The 19,127-nt window shown below is 44.2% G+C and overlaps 2 protein-coding genes across 4 annotated transcripts in view; both read left to right on the top strand.

The window, feature by feature from the left end:
* Window positions 1-1,734: 1,734 nt before the first annotated feature.
* On the top strand, window positions 1,735-17,251 carry tent4b (terminal nucleotidyltransferase 4B). The gene is made up of 12 exons (XM_079287012.1): window positions 1,735-2,584; window positions 9,966-10,089; window positions 11,543-11,589; window positions 13,017-13,137; window positions 13,757-13,864; window positions 14,132-14,260; window positions 14,468-14,681; window positions 14,775-14,901; window positions 15,132-15,232; window positions 15,410-15,579; window positions 15,753-15,899; window positions 16,031-17,251. Exons 1-12 carry the CDS (start codon window positions 2,040-2,042, stop codon window positions 16,187-16,189), a joined length of 1,992 nt encoding a protein of 663 aa, XP_079143138.1. The 5' UTR covers window positions 1,735-2,039; the 3' UTR covers window positions 16,190-17,251.
* A 1,314-nt stretch (window positions 17,252-18,565) lies between these two features.
* The window catches only part of adcy7 (adenylate cyclase 7), a 45,686-nt gene continuing 45,124 nt past the window's right edge, over window positions 18,566-19,127 (top strand). For all 3 annotated transcript variants that reach the window (XM_079291286.1, XM_079291285.1, XM_079291284.1), the window contains exon 1: window positions 18,566-18,662. The gene's annotated coding sequence lies outside the window, so the exon portion shown is untranslated. The remainder of the gene's footprint in view (window positions 18,663-19,127) is intronic.

The raw sequence follows: 19,127 nt of genomic DNA, 5'->3' as shown, positions 1-19,127 counted from the left end.
ACATGGGTGTATTTGGAATTAGTGCTGAGGTGATAAGATGATTGATCAATGAGTAGATTTACAGGAAAATTATAAAAACAAATGCTCACACAACTTCCTGGTTCCAGCCAAGTAACCTATAATATACATTTTATATGTTCCAACTTTTAAAATGTAAGGATATGCTGCTTCTATTTTACATCGCTCTGTATGAAATAGCTTTCGGTTTTAGACTGGTGGGCAGAACAAACAACTTGTCCCCTTGAGAAATTGTGAGATGTTAATAATTGACAGATTTATTGATATTGACAATAATTGTTATGGCCCTATTATAGATAGGTAGATGGACTTTATTTCAGACTCTGGGTCCATACAGACAGATACATAAAAAGACAGACACAAACAATAAAAGTACAGAGGCCTAGCAATGCCTTACAAAGAGACAGCTGTACCAATGTCGCCACAGCTGGGACTGGTAGCGTGTGGTGCTAAACCTTATGTTGGTTAAAACAAGTGTGATCCCATTTACAGAGTCATTCAGTCTACAGATGAATTTGTACATGAGATTTCTTAAAACTGTTTGGAAAGTGTTGACTCGTGCAGCCACAAACATTTCACTAGCACTACTCCATCTCGGTCTCTTTAACAGTATTCTCATGGCGTCATTGTACGCGACTTGAAGTCTGTAAACTCTTTTTTTTGTAGTTTGACCACAAGTGTGCAGTGTAGAGTGGAGTACAATATGCTCTGAACAGAGACCTCTTCACTCCATCTGTACACAGACCAAACTTGCGTGTTCTGTTATAAAATGACCAAGATATTTTACTTCACTACAGACACCAAGATTATTGTCAGACAATTTGAAGTCAGGGAAGTTTAGACATTTGTCCTCTTTAGTTCGACAGATCAGGATAGCACTCTTACTGGCGTTGTATTGATGTCATGTTCCACACCGTACAGTGAGGAGCTGCTGAAGACCAGCGCTAGATGGACTAAAGATCACCAGATCATCTGCACACATGATGTGATTAACCAGAGTATTTCCAATCATGCACCCAGTAGTACAGGCTTTCAGTTGCTTGGACAGATCATCAATATACAGATTAAACAGAAAAAATAATTTACTGTGATTAACACGATCAAAAGCTTTGGAGGCATCAATAAAACACATAAGAAGTGATGAGTTTTGACCTCTGTATTTGTTTACAATTTCCTTTATATATACACAAGTCAGTGCCATGTTTGGCTTTGAAGCCGAACTGGTTATCTGTGGAGGTGATGAAGTCCTGAAGTCATAAGTATAATTTTGTATTGCCACTTGTTACCTGCAAGCGTTTTAACCGAGTACAACATGTACTGTATATTTACATCGTGGGAGTTTTGTCTCAAATGCACCCTAAAAAGGTGTGAAAAACCATGGGATATGTTGAATACAGTGGTATTTATCTTTACCTCGGGTTATTATTACAGTCAAAATCGGCTTAAAGTAGTATTATGAAGAAAAAAAAGTAAAACGTGTTTACGTTGTAGTACTTTCAACACCGTGTCAATTCATTTTTGATGAGAGAATAGTAAATCAGATGTTATGTAACAAGAAGCAGTTGTCTGTTGCGTAACTACTGTCTCCCCGCCCCCTTTTCACTCGCACCGCGCATGCGCTGTAGCACCGTAGACTTCGCCATTGACGGACCCACGATCAGGGGAAAGGGTCAGAGAGGCACTTCGACAAGCAGCAGCTGCACGTTTCTCCAGTCTTCCAACACCCAACTTTGGCTTGAGCTACAATTTTTAACACCTGGCTCACAGTCTTGTTTTACTTCGCGTGGATAATTTCGACTGTGTATCGTCATTACCAAGGGACGGATTTCTTTTTAAAACCACATTCTAGAAGTAACGGAGCAGCGGGGAAGCGATCGACAGCTATAACGAGGCTAGCAGGCTAGCGTTAGCTAACGTTAGCTAGCAACCTGGCTAGCTGCACACGAGCTGAGCACTGCTCGGTGGGGTGGGGTGGTGGTGGTGGTGGGAGAGCGGCGGCGGTTTGCCTACAGTTCCGTTTGATGGATCCAAGAATCGCATGGTTTCAACCAGAACAACGTGGACCCGCTAACAAGCTGTGGATGCAGATTTGGGATACGACTCAGGGGCTCGGCTACTTGCATGTAAATAACTGCTACACCGCCGGACCTCAGAGCAGTCTGAAAGCGATCGTCAACGGGGCGTCGGGAGCCGGGAGCAGAAACGGGACACTTGACTCTAACAGCGAGGACGCCAGGATCAGTATGTCGTCCTTAATAGGGGACAGAGAAATTAAGGCACAGCGGGACTTTATACCACTGGAAAGCAACAGCAACCACAACAACCGAGCCGGTGGCAGGGGCGGTGTCCGTGGAGAGGGGCAGCAGCAGGGCAGTGGGGTCGCGGTGCTTTCGAGGTGGCTGACAGACGGACACCCCAACAAAAGGAAAAGAGACAACAAGGCGAGCACTTTCGGATTCAATTCTAGCCTCTTGAACAGTGGCAGCAGCAGCTCCAACACAGGAGGCTACGATGGTTACGCGGGCACGCCGTGGAAAGTCAGGAACTACTCGGAAGGAATTGTCGGGTAAGAGAGAGTTTAACTCGTAAACTAGGAGTTGATGGACTAGTATTTTCTTATTTCAAACGCACAGAAATGGCATGCAGGGAGACGACTGGGGTTGTCAGTCTCACCCCACCCACATTTCACCCCCACCCAAAGTTTGATGACTTGCTGGAGAGTAAATGATTTGTGGAAGTGCGTCTGTCCACCAATGAGCGCTCACATCTCAAGGCGTTAACTTAAGTTAGGCGTTAGCAAGGTAAAGCTGCAGATCATTTTAAGTCAATAAGTAAACCTAAGAAACACACAGGAGGTTTAACCTTTTATTTTTTCTTAATACTTTTCTTAAGTTTGAACAAATCTTATGGAGAAATAAACACACAGGATGTCTCTGGGTATTACTGTAGACACATAACACGGCAGCACTGAACAGTTTCTATCCTGGCCTGCAAACATTGTGGTGTTCATTAGGGGGGTTGCAAACCAGCTGTTGTATGAAAGAACGTGCACATTATGCTTATGCATCCCACTACTCTTAGGTCAAAAGAGAGCATTAAGGGGGTAACGGGGTGCTTCCCCAAACAAGAGTGGCACTTTGGATGATTGAGCCATCTCACTGGTTCTCCTCCTTATGTCCACAGACATTCAGCTGGCTGTACTTCAGAGGAAGTGAGAGCTGATGAGTCTGCCAAGTCTTTACAAACTGCTTATTGTGAGCAGCAACAGTCAGTGTGTTCACTGTACTAGAGTACAGTCATGACACTGGTGGTTAAAAGCAGGTGTATGAATATTGAAGGATGGCAAGTGAATCCTGACACAGTTTGCTGACATGGTGTTAGTCTTTGGCCTGCTTGGCTCGTTGGTCTGTGGTACCCTCGACCCACTCTCCTCCGCCTCATCTCAAAACACACTGGAAGGCCTCCGGGTGTACAGTTGAAAATGTCTGCGATGGAGCCTTCAAGCACTCCTGGATCTGACAGTTGGACAGTCCTAAGCCCCCACAGACTTTGAGTGCGTAAATGGACTTTGAGATTTGGCCACAGGCAGCACACCTTTATGCACAGTGTTTCCTGCTTTCTTTGTTTCCACATTTTTGTTCCAGATTTGGCCACAGCACCCGCTACGGTTTCAGATGGCATTAGTATGCATGCTAGTATGTACACAATATGTGTTGCAGGCACACACATGCCCACAGAGAAGCTTTAACAACCAGCGTGCCTTAATGACAGGGCAGAGTGATTGCTCTTGCGTCGATAGTAATGACTATAAAATGTAGTTTCGACGTCAGCGAGGAACAGCAGTTGTGGTCATCTCAGTTGGTAGTACTGCATTTCAATGGTGACCAGTGATCGTATTGGAAAATTATGAAAAGTTGTCATTATTTAATAAATTGTAACTGAATTTCAGCTGATCACAGCTGCACATCGTTGAGCAAGCTATTTGCAGTCGTCATTCATACCTAAAGGGTCTAAGTGTTTGCTTTAATGCAAACTTTATTAACCCCTGCATAACGACCGATATCTTGAATCACAAACTGGAGACTCCTGCTTCACTCAGCGAGCGTGAGAATTGAGTCATTACAGAGCCTGTACTGTTAGCGTTCGTACCAGAGCGGGTCCTTTAACAGTATTAAGTCACACTGTACAATAAATACACCTACTAACTTATAACTACGTCAGTGACCTGCAGTGGTTCTTTTAGATATGACTCTGGAGAAATATTTTGGTGGGTTGAGCTCTGTTTTGAAGACCTTTTTAGGTGCAGAGTTTGGCCCCTTCTCTGTTTGACATGTATAGACAAGCAGAGCAGCGTTTGGCCGATCCTCATTTATAGCAATATGGAAGCTCTGTGTTTGCTTAAGGACATTCCTTAGTGATTAGCTCTGCTAATACCAGAACCTGAACCTCAGAGTCTTGATCACACTAACCACCGCTGAGGGCTCTCTGTCCCACCACACTCTTGTTAAAACACAATGCCACTGTGCTCGATGGCATTACAAGAACTGTATTTTGAAACGCACACAGTGTTTATGTGGATATAAGAGCTCCTGGCTGGTAGGTTATGTTAATTCTATGGTTAAGTCTTCACTCATAATACATGTTTTGTTGCTTGGGAGATGCGGCCTGTGTAGAGTAATATAGATGCTGTTCCACGGTTGTTAGTAGCGTATTTACAACACTTGTACTCCTTTACCGTATTTAGCCTCGTCATCATTGTTGGGAGCATGTTGTTGATGAGCATCAGGGTTTTGTCAAATTTGCAAAGCCCCTTGTGGCTACATTGCTTCCTTCCCATGTGTGATTGGCTCTTTCTTAAAAATACACATTTTATAACACTTTCGCTCTGTATTTAAAAACACTGAGCAACCCTTTTTTTGCCCATTTAATAAGATTGTAATTCCACTTTTTTGTGGCCCGCCTCCCGATGGAAAAGGACCAGCGTTTACATGCTGCACACAGCCTCACTTCCACAAAACAAAGCCAACCCTCCCAGAAAGAAACCCAAGCCCTCTTGAGTGTCCAATCAGATTGGCAGTTCTGAGGGACTGTTTCCACCTCATTTTCTGGTTATTCAGACTCTTTATAAGGGCACAGGAAGTCTGTGTAGCCTGGGAGAGCTGTGGCCCATTTCTGTTTTCTAAATGTCTTATCTTCACGTTGTGTTTGTTATCATTGGGTTCATGGTGAGGGAAATGTATATTGTCAGCACACCTGGGTCATGTACAGTACATATTTGGTTGTGTCTAGATTACCGGGTCAATGGCTTCTTCAGTTCTAGCTGAATAATGTTGTTTACTTGCTAGTTTACCCACAAATGATTTGGGTGTTTTAGTTTATGAATGGTTCAACTACAAAATCTTTCTTACGGGCTATATCTTTTATATTTGGGCTTTACTCTGTGTGTGTGTGTGTGTGTGTGTGTGTGTGTGCACGCGCTGTCTTTTCCTTATGACATCTTTGTTGTAACCTCACGTCCTCACTTGTGTTGGATGTCTTATTCATGCGGCACAATTTGCTCCTGTGGCCCCAAAATGGTAGTAATGACAGAGCAGCCTACACTTGATTAATTTCAGAGGGGCCTGGCATTGGCAGCCAGTTCCAAGCGTTGAGGCACAACATCACTTGCAGGCTAATGAAAAGTGTGGTTAATCGCTCACTGATGAGTAGCCCTGGCTCATGCCATTTATTGCCTTTTTATTGCCCCTGTCTTTTGGAGATTTATGATTCCCAGCACACAGATAGCACCTCTGTGACTGAAGCTCCATTATTAGAAGTGTGGTTCCAGCCTCTGCTGGCTTTGACATCTATGTCACGCTCTCCTCTCTTAGCTAGCTCGCTGGCTCTCGGCCAAAGCGTGTAAGAGATGTGTGGAGAGAGAAGCCGCCATGCTTGGCCATTTGGACTGTAGGTGAAACGGGCCTCCGTCTGAACGGCCCGTGTGGGCAGCTCGGCCTTCCTAAGTGAAGCGAGGAATGTGTTTCTTCCTGTCCAATGGAAAGCCTTCCCGTGCTCCAGACAGTGAGCGACACACTGTGTTCTGCGGTTTCTTTTTTTCACAGCGTGTGGTCAAACTGTGACCTTCTCAGCGTGTGTACAGAATGGCTGGGCTTTGACAATTTCCTTTTATCGTGGCCTGAGTTAATAATTTCCTTCTCTTCCTACCTTTTTTTTGTGATACTGCTTTAAGTGTTGCTTTTAAAATCACATTTTCAGTGTCGGTGTTTTGGTACCAAAATGTTACAGCTTTCATTTTAACATGCTACCATAACAGACGGGAAGAAAAAGAGTAGCTACTACATTGAAGCTAATGTATTTGGCTCGATGTTGAGTATAAAGCGACCGCCCTAGTTCCTACACAGGTACCAGATCAGTTGATGTTTCTAGAAAGCTCAGACAATCAACAGATGATTGACGGTCTACTGGTGTGACAAACAATTTGGTGCTGGTATTACCATATTTACAGTCCAACCGTTTCTGTTTTGACCACAGTACTCAAGTCCACCACTAGCAGCCAGCAAGTGTTTGGGCTTCTGGGTAACTTGAGCCGTTTTTGTCCCAGTGGCCAACACTTAGCACCCCGGATCAGTTCATCGATCAAACATTAATGAATCGGCCATCTTCGAGACATCGACACTGCTGCCGCAGTTTGAGGTTGTCCTCATTTTGAAAGAAACAGTGTGGGATGCGATGTATTTTGCCTCCTGGTAACCCTGTCAACATAGACACAGCAGTGTCACATAACACACACATACACACGACCCTCTTTTGTTGCAAAAATTGTCCTGAGCCAAAATTTCAACCCTTGCAAAAACAAAAATGGTTATGATGTTGGGATGCTTTCTGGGACAATATGGCCAGAACTCTTTGAGCAATGAGTAACCTGATCTAATGCCATAACACTGGAACACTGTTCACTGTATTTTACCCATCAACAATCATGCTTCATGCAGGTGTTTATGTCCCAACATGCCTGGTATTGAGTATTACATTCTAAAGATATGCAACAAGCGATTTGAAAGACACTTTTTGTACCGTTGTGCCGAGATATCTGAACAGCCAGTAAGTAGTGCTCAGTGTGATGTGACAATAACCTCTTTTTCCTTCATCCTACCCAACTTAACAGATGGCTCTTGTTCACATGAAGGCATTTCAGCACCACACCCAATCCTCCCTCCCTCTCCCATGTTTTTGTTCCACCTTCTGGGTGTTTCTGGCCCTCCTTTTATTTCTTTGTCAATAAGAAAATAAAGAAAGGTGTAATAAGGAATTGTCTATGAGCATTGAGCGATTTTGTAAATTGCCCTGAATCGTGAGCTCATTGCTCAGTTATGAATTGTTTTTGAAGCCGTACATTGTTGCAGGTGTGAACATTAAAAAAACAAAGAAGCACAATTCCACAAGTCCTTGGAGCCACGACACTCGTGTCTCCGACTTGTGCGTAGTGCTCGTTTTTATCCTCCGTTGCAGCCCTTCATCTCATTACCTGCTATCATTTTGCTAAATGCTAAGGAGGTGAGAGAACAACTTCAGCTCTGGAAATCTGTTCCTTGAGATTACATAATATTACGACGATATAGGCACGTGGGATTTACGGATAAGCAGTGCCACGGGTCCATGTGCTCCCTAAGCAGGCGCAGGGCTGAGAGGAAACTCGATCCAGCGAGGTGGGGGCATGAGATGTGATTTCTACGATTGCTCCGAACACGTGATGACGGGGGAGCAGCAGCAGCCGGTTTCCTGTGAAATGAAACCTGCTGGTGCTCACTATCTATACCAGTTATGTTTTTTATAGTGTGTTTTTTTTTGTACCCTTGTAGAAACAAACCAAAATGATCATGGCAGATAAATGCCGTCTTTAAAGCTTTATGTTTATGAAAATACATTAAAGCTAAAAGGAATCATTTTAACCCCAACCCTATACAATCCTTCAGTTGAATTGCACTTTAAATGAAGTTTGATTAGTGTTGGTCTTTGGGCTGTGGTGTCTTAATGATACATAAATGAGATCTGTGTTCTCTGAAATCAAAACTCATGTCGTATGTGTAATGCAGACTGTAGCTCTTGTTTCTTTTACCCTAAAATGAAACCTAACGTGTTTGTGATGGAGGCGGAAGTCTCTGCGATGTGCACGGGGAAAAGAGATTAGGTCATTAAAATGTGCTCGTCGGTTGCCAGCCGTGTTGGAGGAGGTGCAGCAAATGTAAACTGAAACTGTTTTCCTCTTCTCCCCGAACAGAAAACAAATTTAACAACAATGAAATTGAAAACAAGCCGTTATCAGAAAGAGATAAAAGGGTGGTGCATTAACGCTCCGGCTCGGTCACACCGCGGACACGGTAGAAGTCTTGGGCCTCAAGATAAAACTACAATTTCAGTAAATGTCTGAGAACTCACAGATACAATATGCAACACAGAGGACTTGTGTTGTCTGGGACTTTCAGGTTGTTCAGCCTCTCCGTATATCCGCATTTAAGTAACGACCACATTTACATGCCCTACATTCAGTGTTGTGAGCAGCCAGTTAGTCCACATTCATACCAACATAGCAGTTCGTTAAACACACAGTATCTTTCTTTTCAATGACAACCTCAACGGGCTCTGGCTTGACTGCCAGTCTTGAAATTAGGGATGTCCCGATCCATTATGAAGAGTTTGCATCGGAGACGATACAGGATAAAATCATCATCATCATAATGGATCCAACTACTCTAAATACCAAATAACTTTTTCTGGTCTTGCTAGCTGTCCTGGTTTGTTTTTCATATTCACATGTAGCACACACAAAAGTAGCATCTTGTGTTTTTAATGCAACGTTTTTGTCCATCTGATCATGGCCCTACTGTACTGTTGCTTCTTAGCAGTGTGGCTTTAGGAATGATAGTATTTGGGTCCGGAGAAGAAATGTTGAATTGTGCACGTGTTTTCTCTTCATGGTTAGCTGACCAGCAACCTTTCGGTGCTGCCTCCGTGTCCTGGGCTTCTACTAGACCCCAAAATCTATAATAACGGTGAGACCCAGTGAACTGCGACAGCTGTTAGGTGAAGTGTTCTTCTTGCGTAAAACCCAGACACCAGATGCACATGCGGTGCTCTTTGGAGCGTTATCCAAACAGCAGTCAGTCAGTGTCGGGAGCTGCTCGTGTTTGTCTTGTCCAACTTTCTGTGGTGTACGCAGGCTTTACTTTGCTGCCTTATTTTATATTTAAAAGCAGAAACATCACTTTCTCTGTCCTCTGCCAAGAGGATTGTTTCTATTATTGGCCCTTTATGGTTGTTTGCGCACGTCTGCCTTCATGTGTGTGTTCTTCCTTGTCCCTGCATCTATGTTTTTGTGGACAAAAGTGGTCAGTGTAAAGGTCAGCGCACGTGGCAGAGCGACCTGATCCAAGGACAGAGGCGTTAGGACCTTGCCCTGACTGAGATGACTTCCATGGGAAGGTTGACTTTTTAGCAGCCTTCTTTGCCCCAAACATTTTCAAATCAATCAAATTAGGGATGCACCCATCCAACTTTTTCAGTCCCGATACCGATACTTGGGCTTTGGGTATCGACCAATATCAAGGACCGAGAACCCATAAACTGTATGCCTCACTGTGTGGAAGTGACTGGGGTCAGTCTTTGATGTGTAAGGCAACATCAGGCTTGACGTAAACATTTGTTTCCTGACTTTGTAAAACAAGATATAATAAATGAATACACATGTAAATGTACTGAATAGTTATTTATTAAAATAATGGTGTCCAACACCAGATTGGCCTATTGTCGCTGATACCCGATCCAGCTAGTTGAGTTGGTATCGGACCGATAATTCAACTAATGCAAATGGCAATTATGTTTCTTCTGGATATTTAATTCACAGGATTACCACAAACTCTTCTCTCAACACTGTGTCCTGTCGTCCACAGGTTACACGAGGAGGTGAAGGACTTCTATGACTACGTCTCCCCCCGGGCGGAGGAGGAGAAGATGAGAGAGGAGGTGGTGGACAGAATCAAGGGTGTCATCCACGACCTGTGGCCCAGTGCTGAGGTACACATCCTCCCCCAACACCAACGACTGAGATTTATTGTTATTGGTGGTGGTTTTGGATTGTAGGGCGTGGCGGTCCAGATCCTCCAGCGCGCCGCACTGATAATCAGGCTGAGAACTGCCGCCAGCTGTTGACTGGAAAAACTTTGCTGGAATCTGAAAGCTACTCATAAACACGAGAGGTTATTTAGTTTTGGCAGAAACAAAATGAAGTTGTGTAACAGTGAAAACAGTTGGCCAATCATAAACACTGAACACGGGGCTTGTTGCACTTGTTTATTCCTGTGAACCGGCTCCTTTTGCACACGGTGGCCTCTGTAATTTGCAACACGGTTAACATACGAGTCAGTTAATGGCGTAAAGCATCCTGTTTTCTGTTATCTCCCCGCTGCACAGTACTCTGTTTGGGCCATGTTATCAGCGCCCCCTCAGGCATTCTACTACACGCTGACTCTGATCCTGCTGATAGAGCAGCATGCTTCAAAGTGAGCTCAGCTGTTCCTAAATGAAGGGGCACAATGCCGTCCCCAGCCTGCCTAGTTTTATTCCTTTTCCGCTGTGGAACACACAACTTGGTCATCTGCACATCGTGATTCTGTTTAATCGATGAACTTGGATGCGTAAACCTCCCATATATACCTGACGAGAGGTAGTCTACGTCAGCTGTAAGCAAACGTTTGACCGGAGAAGTCGAGGTAACAAAGCTCACCTTGGTGACCACCTGTAGTTACCTCCCCCCCCTCTTCAGGACCGGCTACACACTCGTTCACCAACATGGCCCTGCAATCGGCTTAGCCCCGGTCATGTGACTAGGCTGTAAAGCAGAGTTTGTACTACTGGTTGGTGTGCGAGTAACGGTCGGGTCAAGGCTTAACTCTATTTCTGTACACTCGCCAATAAAATGTTGGAGATATTTTAGTCACCTCAATGGTGTGCAGGTTAAGATACCAGTGGCTAAAAGGACTGTTTTGTGTGTAAACCTCATGCATGTTTTGATCTGATTTAGTGGAGGAGTTGCTTGTTTCATTGAAGCCACCCTGGTCTTTAATCCCCCTCTTGAAATGCAACTGAAGTGGTTTAAAGTAGTCACACTACACACTCTTTGCGTTTGCCCCTGATAGGTAGATTTTGTACCACGCCTGTGCAGTTTGTTTGGGCTTGTCATTCAATCAAGATTATGTTAAACTGAAGAATAGTGACATTTATACAGCTTGGCGAACAGGTTTTTACAGGAGCGTAGCTTGGCGTGGGGAAATCAGACGGCAAGTTGTTGCCAGCTTGGTGGGATCATTTCAGGCAAGCCCGTGCCTGTCGAATCTGTCAAATCTGTCGAATATGATGATAAAAAATAGTTCAGGTGTAGAATGTTTTGATCTGCAGGATGATGCATAAATCAATGTAATATATTGTCCACAAAACAAACCATGTGTAACTGTGTTTCCGATCTCTCCAGGTCCAAGTCTTTGGGAGTTTCAGCACTGGTCTTTATCTGCCAACAAGGTGAGCCACTTTGTTTCCTAAACGGCCTTTTTTAAACTCACGCTTGCCAAACCATGTCTGTGAACTGGCTCCCTACCAAAACGACTTTGCTCCGTTATGGATAAAGTGTTGCATCCAGCCAGCAAGTCATGATTTGCTTTTGTTTTGTGGATCCGGTGGTTTCCTGATTATTAGTGCTGGTGATCCTGGATCTTTGTTAAAGACTTGATTCTGAGAAAGGCTTGCGGCAGACACACAGCCACACCACACGTACACAAAAATACACAACCGCATACACACACGCACGCACACACACACACAACAAATGCCGGAAACAGACAAGTCGCCTGGATGAGTGGACTCTTCACCCGACACTGAGCACTTAAATGAAACTAAGCTGTTAATGGATGCATGTGTGTGAATCTGTTTTGGTGCGCTTCTGTTGATCTGGAAACAAAAGTGTGCATTTGCCTCATTTAAGTCACATGGTGCAGGTCATTTACACTTAGTGCATGTGTGTTTGTGTGCGTGTCTTGTTTGTAGTATATGCTTGTGTGTAACATTCTGTATGTAGTGGACACACTGCTGAAGTAGTACACACACACACACACACACACACACACACACACACACACTGGTTGGCTTCTGTAAGCTGTCTGAAGTTGCACATTGCTCATCCACAAGGGGGAAGCAAAGCCACCTGCTTGCTGTAAGCTACCATATGGGGGATATTTAAGAATGGCTGTTTTAGCGTTCCCTTCGATTTAAGATCAGCTCCAACCCAAGAAAACCAACATTGTATAATGCCTATGTTTACCTATGACAATGCAGTGCAGAGAAACCTCTGAATGGGTGGGTAGTTGTATTAGTAAGCTATCGGTTAAGGGGGTCTTGCCTTACAGTACAACAGTAAATACTGAAACTAAATGTAACTGGAGCACAAGTAGAGGGCAGTCATAAAGTCAGCTGACTCTTATGTCGGTTACACAGCACTCTTTACCAGCATTAGCCTCCATAACCTGCATTAGCCTCCATAAACTGCTGGTCATAGCAGACCATTTGATGGCCGTAGCGGCAAAACCTCCGAGTGGGCTGAAATGTGCAAGGGTGTGCTTTTTGTTTGTAAGAGGAAGTATTGTGTTGTTTCCCATTTCACAAGTTACACGGTCACACACGGCTAGTCCCAGACTTATCAGTACATCAGCTGTTGGAGTGCTTGTTCATGCGTGTACATTTAGGACTACATGTGGTCTGTGCTTCTATTTGTTAGTCAAGGGTTGCGTTACAAAGTTTGGACGAAACCTTTTGTCATGCGAGCGGAAGAGAAATTTGTACATTACCGTTGCTCTTGTACATAAAGAAATGAGAGAAATGGAGTTATTGTACAGCTAAAGCTGTATGTAATGTAGTGGACCTCAGTGACACCTGTCATGTCTCTCTTCCACCAGTGACATTGACTTGGTAGTTTTTGGGAAGTGGGACACACTCCCGCTCTGGACGCTGGAAGAGGCTCTCCGGAAGAGGAACATCGCGGATGAGAACTCTGTCAAAGTGTTGGACAAGGCCACGGTAAGACGCTGACCAATCATCAAGTGTAGAGTTGTACGTCGTTTGTCAGTCATTAATTAGTATGACGCTGACTGTCATGTTCAGGTCTTTGGTGTTAGTGTCAGTTTTACAAGCTGTAAATCACACAAACAGTGTTGACGGTTCAACAACCGTGACTGAACTGCTTGGCGCACATGTCTTGTATTCAGACACGTGCGTCCAAGGGAAAGTGTAATTTCATCCAAATTAAGGTCATATGTTGCGTGTGACACAGATACAGTATTGCTAGAGTAGTATGCTTGGAACTAGCTCTCAAAATCCTATTATTTGAGTTATTTTTAAACCGTGCATTGATTTGATTTTTTGTTTTACTTCAGGACTTAAAGGATTTGAATAAAGCTTTTTTTCTGGTTGTTTCACTTCTCACTTTTGTTCGGGATTCTAAAAGCAGTTCAGCATTTTAAATCTTTGCTCAAGTACTTTAGCGAAGGATTAGATCAGAAAACGTGGATTTGTGTACGATTGCACGATGTCATGAGCCAAGCCTTTGATTGCAGTGATTGTGTGATCGTTTCCTGTTCGACTGCCTCAGGATCAGCATTTGTATGTGTGTGTGTGTGTGTGTGTGTGTGTGTTCCAGGTTCCCATCATCAAACTGACGGACTCCTTCACTGAGGTCAAAGTGGACATCAGCTTCAATGTGAAGAACGGCGTTAAAGCGGCCCGGCTCATCAAGGAATTCAAAGAGGTAGAGTTCTGTCTGTCCTGTATTCTGACCTGGGGACAGTGTTGTGGCTGTTTGAAGTGTAAACATAATTTGTGCAGCTTGACTTAGACTTTACTTGTAGCGTCCTGCTATCACTACCACGGGAGGTTATCGTATCATTTAAACAAACGTGTAACATCACAGGGAGTCTTTTGATTCAAAAGTCTAAATCCCTGTTGTCCTCCAGAGGGTGCTGTAGGCGTCACAATCCTCACTATATCCTCACCCTGTCTGTATCTTGTCCCGTAGAAATACCCCGTGCTGCCTTACCTGGTCCTGGTGTTGAAGCAGTTCCTACTGCAGAGGGACCTCAATGAGGTTTTTACCGGTGGAATTGGCTCCTACAGTCTCTTCCTCATGGCTGTCAGCTTCCTGCAGGTCAGTATTTCCAACGACAAGTGATTCCTGACCACCCGAGTTAGAAAGATATCTACAATTCTGTACAAAAAACAACAGTCTGAGACAGCACTACATACAGTATTCAGAGCAAGCAATGTAAAGCCTCTCACGCTATCTCTGCAAAAGTGACTCGTTAAACTCCCTGAATCATTCTCAATAACTCTTCGGGCACTGTGTGTTTTCCAGCTTCACTACAGGGAGGATGTGTGCAGCCCCAACATCAACATCGGCGTTCTGCTCATTGAGTTCTTCGAGCTGTACGGCCGCCACTTCAACTACCTGAAAACGGGCATCAGGATAAAAGATGGAGGCTGCTACGTTGCCAAAGACGAGGTTCAGAAGAACATGATGGACAGCTACCGGCCCTCCATGCTCTACATCGAGGACCCGCTGCAGCCCGGTAGGAACACTGAACACGAAGGATAAAGGGAATGACGCGTATTTGCCACGTCTAGTATTAACACCAAACGACCGTCTGCCTTGCCTCCGCCAGATAACGATGTCGGTCGGAGTTCATACGGTGCCATGCAGGTGAAGCAGGCGTTTGACTACGCCTACGTGGTGCTCAGCCACGCTGTGTCACCCATCGCCAAGTACTATCCCAATAACGAGACCGAGAGGTAAGATTTGCATCGGTTGGTTGATCGGTTTGTTGTCGCAATATTCAGTCATGTTCTGTCAATTCTCATTCTTATTCTCAATCATCAAATTTGAGTATTTTCAGTTGTTGTTGTTGTTGTTGGCATTATTTCATCACACTGAAACTACGAGGTCATTATGAGCAACATTTGTTTATCCAGACATCTGAGTAAACACTGGTGTAACAGGAATACTCTCTTTCCCATCACAGCGTACTTGGCCGAATAATCCGGGTAACACAGGAAGTGGATGAGTACAGGGAATGGATCAGAAAGAACTGGGGGAGCCAGTCTCAGAATGAGCCACTCAACAGTACGTTCGGTATTTCACAATTTTCTTTAATGTCTAGAACATTTGAAGTCCTCTTGAAACTACATTTTGACTCTCATCTTCAGGATAGGTCAAGATCTGCAGTTCCTGGTCTGTAAGCTTAACTTTGGACTGAGTTTGGACTTCGTGTCTACATTTTTCCTTTCTCCGTTTCAATAGGAAATGACGTCACGCTGTTCGAGTCCCAGCAGCTCGATGAGTGCAACAACAACGTTCCAGATGACAGCGATGTTGTTGTAGTAAAAACCTCCAATTCCTCCTCTCCGTCGCCCTCACTGCGGTCCTCTCCACTGTCTCCTTCCTCCACGATCTCAACCTCCAGCGATGCGGTCAGTCTAGCAACACACACACACACACACACACACACACACACACACACACACACACACACACACACACACACACACACACAGAGCCTTCAAATATTGTGCTTCATGAGTAAAACTTCATGGTGACAACATGTTCATGACGTACTATTTGTTATTTTGCCGGTTTCCTTCAGGACTCTGATGGCACGCCGTGTAAGACGGCCAAGCAGCAGTCTGTCCGGGGCTCCAGCGCCCACAGAGAGAAGTCCACTGTCGTCAACAATAACCGAACACAGAGCCAGGCGAACAGCACTCCGGCTGGGAGCAAAAAGGGTGGCAAGGTTGGACTAAGCTTTACCTTTCTACATACACGTGCACATGATCCACGAATAACCCAACACATCACATAGAAGTGTTCCCATGGGACGTCCTGCGTGAACTCTGAACTTTTATCTTCGCATTCTCTCCCCAGGCCAGGATGTCTCGTTCGAACCATAAGAGCGGCCACCAGGGGCAGCAGAGCTCCTCCTCGAGCACCAAAAGTCATCCGAGCAACAAGCCACACAACCAGGGCAACAGCAAGAAGAGGAAAAATGTGCGAGACTCTACACAAGAAGACCTCTGCAGATAGGGGTGACCTCGCCTGTGCCCCCCAACCCACCCTCCCTCCCTCCCTCCCTCCCTCCCTCTTCCCGTCCTCGTCTGCTACTGACCGACTGTCCTGTCCCACTTCTGCTTCCAGACTCCAGCCTCGGGAGGTTGTTAGAAGTATTCAGACAGCTACAGTATCTGTCTCTGTCAAGCTTTTCGGGGTCACCAAGCAACAATTTCGAGCAGGAAAAAAAAAGAAGAAAAAAAAGACTTGTTATAGGAAATGGGGTTTAATTTCTTGAACTTGAACTGAAATCACAATGGATAAAAGCTCATTTGCTTTCTGATGGCTTCTTTTATGGAGTGGTCTTCCTTCCTGCAGCCAGCATCTACACAACACGCCTCTTGCGCCTCCTGCTGTACAGGAAGAGACAGGTCCGGTGTCTGGAATCTACTCTGCAGCAATACCTGGAACCACCTGCTGGAAAATAAGATGAGAAATTGTATCCTCTCCCCCCAAAAAAAAAGAAAAAGAAGAAAAAAAGGCTGAAAATGTACAAAATCAAAAATGTCAAGTTGATGAACAGACAAACATGTACACCGATTTTAATAAGATGGTAACTTACAAATGCAATCAGTAAGAGTGGGACATAACTTATGCATGGGATTTTATTATTTTTTTTTTGGTTGATTTTTCTGTTTGTTTAATCTGTTTCATGTCTCAACAGGTTGTACGAACATTTGTACAAAAAAAACACATAAGCAAAAAAAAAAACTGAAAAACTTATAAAATACAAGTAAAAAGAAAATGTTTTCATATGACCTTTTTACAAGATATACCGATTGAAGACATAAACGTGCACATCTTTGTGCCCTCTGCTTCTTTGGCCAAAAAAGCCAGGAGCTCGTTCGGGTCCCATTGCCAACATACATCATCAGCATCAACTTTTACTTCCGGTTGCTCTCTGTGAGCGTGCTACAGTGTTAACGTTGAGCCTTCAGTGAGCCGGTGCTCACACACAGCCCTATAGGTGACTGGAGGGGGTCACATCTCACCCAGCTCAACAGCACAGCCACACCAGTTTAGAGGCTTTAAGAGGTTTAGATTAGTAAGGGGGGGAGGGAGGGAGGAATAGTGGTTTTAATGAGAAATCCTACACTTGAAAAAGAAATGTTAACAATACAACTGTGGGTGATAATCTGTTCCTTTGGTAATCTATCCACTGCAAAAAAATACTTTGTATTTGTTAAATGTATTTATTTTTTTATTAATTATATGAACATAGTATGGATACATGTGTTATTGACATTAGAGCCCATATCTGAGTCCTATATTGAAGTTGCGGGAAAGGGTCTGGTGAAAACAGTTATTTTCAGGTACAGTAAAATTACCAACTTTCGTTATTTCATTGGTTTTTTTGTTTTGTTTCCAGTGACAGTTGAGTGACCAAGTTCCTTAGAAGACTTTGAGAGACCATTTTACAAGTCCTACGGTGCGAATTCTGTTTTAATATGTGGCTGGTCTACTTACTTTAAAAGGGAGCTGGGTTTTTTTTAAATTTTGTTTTATAAACTATCAACAAATACAACAAACTCCCTCTTTCGTTGCAGTACAACAACTCACCTGTAGAGGGAGTCACTGCTCCGAGTCTGAATCCACAGAGTTGGGGCTTGAATACTGCATTGTGGATGTTTCATCTCTGCGTTCATTTTTTTTGTGATTGACAGTCATTCTGATATTTCGACTTGATGAGCAGCTGCACATGGAACAACCTGTCGCGTGCTTGCTCGAGGCAGTTACACACCAAAGCACACCTCAATCCTCTTATTGCCTCGCTCCCTAATGTGACAACAATCACAGTAAAAACAAACAAAAGAAGTAGCCAGCAATAACAACCATCTTTCATGAGATATTATTACCCCGCAATAGCGGCTGCAGCCACAGAATGACATGAGCACGCGTAAGACAGTGGAGTACATTTGATAAGTCCGTGCACTTTCTTACAGCCGATCATATTTGATGGCGAAACGTTGAAAGTGCGGGTTCTGGGCCCTCCTCAGTGTTACAGCTGCAGGTGTTGTGGTAGACGGACAAAGAGGAAGGTGAATAAAGTTTAGCCGTGCCATTTGAATGTCCACTGACCATCTCTCTTCACTGCAGGAAGGCTTCAAACCTTCAACCACTACTGTACATATCTGGAACGTTGTTTCTCTGCAGCTACTACAAATCATGCAATAAAAAATACAATTAAAGCCTTTGTTCTGATTTTAATCTCTGTGTTTGAGTGTTAATGGTTCATTGTAAACTCCACATATGGAAAGCGTTGTAGGGAAATGAAAAAACGTGTTTGAGAGCGCGGGTAGGCGCGTGAGAGAGGAGGAGGAGGAGGAGCATCTTCACTTTGGAGCAGCAGCAGCGCGCGCGGGGACCTCAACACGCGCTCCCAAAGCCTGTTACCTACCGGGTCATTTATGCAGATTTGTTTTTCCACGGGACGTTACGGAAATCTCAGGTAAGACACTAAAACTTCCCTTGAATTGAAAATTAGCGGCTCCTGGTGAACGTTTAGAACCTGAAACCAATGTGGCAGCAGTCAACACGTTTAAGGAAATTAATTGTTGCTTCGCTAAAAACAACAAAAAAAAACAGTTAAAAGACAGATTTCTCTTTACACATACGAGTCGAAGGTTTTTAGTGCGAAAAAAAAATCCCCAATTTTCTCTGTTTTCGTGTCGTCTTTTTTCCCCCCACCTGGCTGCTCTCGTCATCCACAGTCTTGATGTTGAATGTGGTGCATTTTGGGTGAACGTCGAAGCGAGGCTGCTGAACGTGAGTCTTGACGCGCTGGAGCAGAGCTGTCGTTAAGTTAAACTTGGAGCCTGGAAGTTGAGGAATTGCCTTTTCTCACCTACAATGTGTGGCGATATTGCCACCAGATAAGTGGCCCAACTGTGCGCAATCAGCTGGAACCAAAAGG

This window comes from Melanostigma gelatinosum (genome assembly GCF_949748355.1).
Source record: "Melanostigma gelatinosum genome assembly, chromosome: 2".
NCBI classification, from domain to species: domain Eukaryota; kingdom Metazoa; phylum Chordata; class Actinopteri; order Perciformes; family Zoarcidae; genus Melanostigma; species Melanostigma gelatinosum.
Note: the sequence above shows the minus strand (reverse complement) of the source record. Positions and strands in the feature narration are given on the sequence as shown.